Source organism: Physcomitrium patens, chromosome 6 (genome assembly GCF_059467195.1).
Source record: "Physcomitrium patens ecotype Gransden chromosome 6, ASM5946719v1, whole genome shotgun sequence".
NCBI classification, from domain to species: domain Eukaryota; kingdom Viridiplantae; phylum Streptophyta; class Bryopsida; order Funariales; family Funariaceae; genus Physcomitrium; species Physcomitrium patens.
In genome coordinates this window covers 14,007,666-14,010,858 of record NC_143415.1, presented here as the reverse complement: position 1 = coordinate 14,010,858, position 3,193 = coordinate 14,007,666, and the positions used below count along the sequence as shown (strand labels likewise).

Below are 3,193 nucleotides of genomic sequence, written 5' to 3'. Positions count from 1 at the left end.
TATTCTACTTCAAGTCGTATCCTGGTTTTAATAGAAACGTGCGAACACAGTAGATGCTAGCATTGGAGATTACTGAGCCGAGACTCGTTAAGATCAAGAACAATGAGCCAGTTCGGACGCTATTATGCCTAAGCCCTCATCATTTGTCTTGCTTTTGGGGCGACAATGGTTGCGGCGATTGTGCGGTTATTGTTACATTCGCATGTTCTGTTGAAAAAGGACTCTAAATTAGATAAAATGCGGTGTGTCGAAATTTTCTTTTTATGTGTCTGTAAACGTCGCTGTAAAGCTGTTCTGAACAGAGAACCAAGGCCACAAGATTCATCTTTCCTCTCCATCCGCAAACTTTTCGGGGATGGTAACAATGTCGTGCTTTTGAAGTTCTCGTACATGTACACTTATAGTTTTACACTGATACATGCGTTAAGTTAATGAGCAATATTGTTGAGTTCTCGAGGTAGGCGAAGTGAATAGAGCGGCATATTGAGGTCGATCGCAGCCCTAAACTCTCAATCGTCATTGCTAATTACAGAAGTGTCTAGATGAGAGTAATAAAGTAGGTGCTCAATACTATTGTTCTTGGACACCAATCAGATAATTACACAACAGTATCACATACAAACGCAATTCACGTTCGGAATGTCCAACGGTCTATTCTTTCAAAGAAACCTAAAAAAATAGGCAACAATTATTGACTGAACAATCGCTGATTTACACGGATATTCCGGATTCATGCGACACAGCCAGTGCAGAAAAAGGCCCCCTACAAGGAACGTTGCTGGGCCAAGGGTTTATGCAAAAGAATTTAGGTAGAAATTTCAACCTCTCCATCATCAATTTCTGATTGGAGATCCTTGGGGTCTTTGCCATCAACAGTGCAGCCTACTGAAACGCACGTACCCAAAATCTCCTTCACAGTGCCTGCCAACTCCTTGGCCATCGACCTCGGAGCCATGATCTTGGCGATTTCAATGACATCATCAAGAGAAATGTTGCCATTGTGCTTGATGTTTTTGACCTTCTTCCTGTCGCGTTCAGGCTCCTTGAGAGCCTTGATGACCAGCGCAGCAGCACTGGGTACGACAGCAACCTTTGCCTGAGATACCATGTAATGCGCTGTTAGGAACATGTTGTACACATTATCCTTGTAAACAACAATAAATTATGTGTTCAATTTACCGGCTACATCATAAAGGATGGACATGAAATATGCCTCTACGGAAATAAAAAGATGATAAGTACCGAGAAACAGCGTAATCATTTCATTCAAGTAAGAAAACAAATATACCTGTCGATTTTGCACCGTAAGCTTGACTGTCACTCGCAAGCCCTTCCAATCCTTGGCCGTTTCCTTAGCAATATCTTCTCCGACCTTCTTCGGAGACAACCCAAGAGGACCAATCTTAGGTGCCAGTGACGAGGCAGCACCCACCTCTCCTCCTGCAACACAGGAAAAATACTGTCAACCGTCTAACGAATAGAGATCGGAACACTAAATACTACAATTTCTAGGCAGCTTATCCCATCGTGACATCTCCGTCACATTGGTGCACGGTAGAAACTGAATTAAAGGATTGTGAATCGAATTCAAATCCCGGATTACCATAACCGAATACAACACAACAACAACCAAATAACTGACGACCTCATTCATCGATAGTTACTCGTGGGCAACAGGGAACATTCACGGTAGATTTAGGCCCAATTTCTGCTGAAATTTCCAAGGTATATAAAAAATTAAATTAAAAGGCACTGGAAACCTCGCCTTTGAGCCTATAAATAATTCTAATGACCCATTTGAGCAAAAGAAAAAAGAAAGAAAAAAAAAAAAAAAAAAAAAAAAAAAACCACGAAAGTGCAGAACGCAATTATGAAAGCTGCGATCATATGATTTCTAGCTGATCTACAGGACATGAAAGCACCAAAGGCTCCTAATATTATCAGGCACATTAAATACATCATGAGATAACAAATTCTGTATAGCCTTTACACAACAGACTCCACAAAATACAATCATCCGCAACGTATCTCAATGATTTGGAATCAACACGTCTGGCTTTGAAAAAGAGATGCTTGCCATAGAACTGTACTCAACTTGAGAAGTACCAAGTCACTAATCTACCCATAATTGTTGCAACAATTAATTTTTTGTGAGACATTTTCCAACATAAAATCATAAAGTTGGAAAATGTCTCACAAACAATTAAAACGAACAAATTGTTGAAAACCTCATCATGTACACCACTCAACACTGATGTCATATAATCTCCCCAAAAACTCACAAAAAGTTATTATACCAAAAACATGCAACGAGTCAACATCCATGTGAGCTGCAGGACAAAGCTAAAACACTCACAGGGCAACGTAACCCATTCTCGATTAATAAAACTACCTTCAACCGCACCGCATTGGCGTCTAGATCAAGCATGGTCCTGATACCATGCTTCAAACTTTCAAACGATGAAATTAAAAAACGAAATATAAGGCGTACCCAGAACTACCCAGCTTACGGGAAAAGACACGAGGTTCATCCAGCGGCGAACCAATGTCGCTCAAAAACGGGCCAGAGGACAAGTTCATGCCCACGCAGTGACAAACAGTAGTAAAGAGGCAGTGCATGCGTACTTCACACCACTGCGAAGCAAAAACAAAAAAAACAAACTGCCTGTGATATAACAAGGCGCATGAGAAGAATCTGGAATTTACATACCTGTGACTCGCACATACACCTCGACAATCTGGGAGGGGTCCAATTTGGGAGGCATGGTGGCAAAAGGAGGAGAAGAGGATCGAGATCGAGCTTTGGCTGTGGAGGTGACTGCGGCAACAAGAGCGTCGACGGAGCTTCGCGAAAGAGAATTGTGTCGTCGCTGCCCAGTTCCCTTTAGGGTTCCACCCCCCCCCCCCCTCGTTGAATCCTCATCCATCCGCTCTTCGACGAACAGAATCCCGGCTTGTCATTTATGAATGTTTTCATCCGTTAATGTTATAATGTGTGTGAATATCACAAAATATTAATTAATAAATATTAACTTCAAATTTATTCATTTTATCCTGAAATATTGTAAGTTTGAGAAAAATAAAAAATAAAAAACAAAAACACTAAACTTGTGCTCGCATGATCTATAATAAGGCATGTGAATTTGTGAATTAAATTCTTTAACAACATGTCAATCAGTCATAGAATTTTATG

At 40.7% G+C, this 3,193-nt stretch overlaps 1 protein-coding gene across 1 annotated transcript; it reads right to left on the bottom strand.

Moving 5' to 3' along the window:
• Positions 1–627: 627 nt before the first annotated feature.
• Positions 628–2,846, bottom strand: LOC112283168 (large ribosomal subunit protein uL11x). Its single transcript, XM_024521559.3, has 3 exons — positions 2,711–2,846; positions 1,289–1,440; positions 628–1,096 (listed from the first exon to the last, which is right to left on the bottom strand). Exons 1-3 carry the CDS (start codon positions 2,763–2,765, stop codon positions 806–808), a joined length of 498 nt encoding a protein of 165 aa, XP_024377327.1. The 5' UTR covers positions 2,766–2,846; the 3' UTR covers positions 628–805.
• Positions 2,847–3,193: the final 347 nt, after the last annotated feature.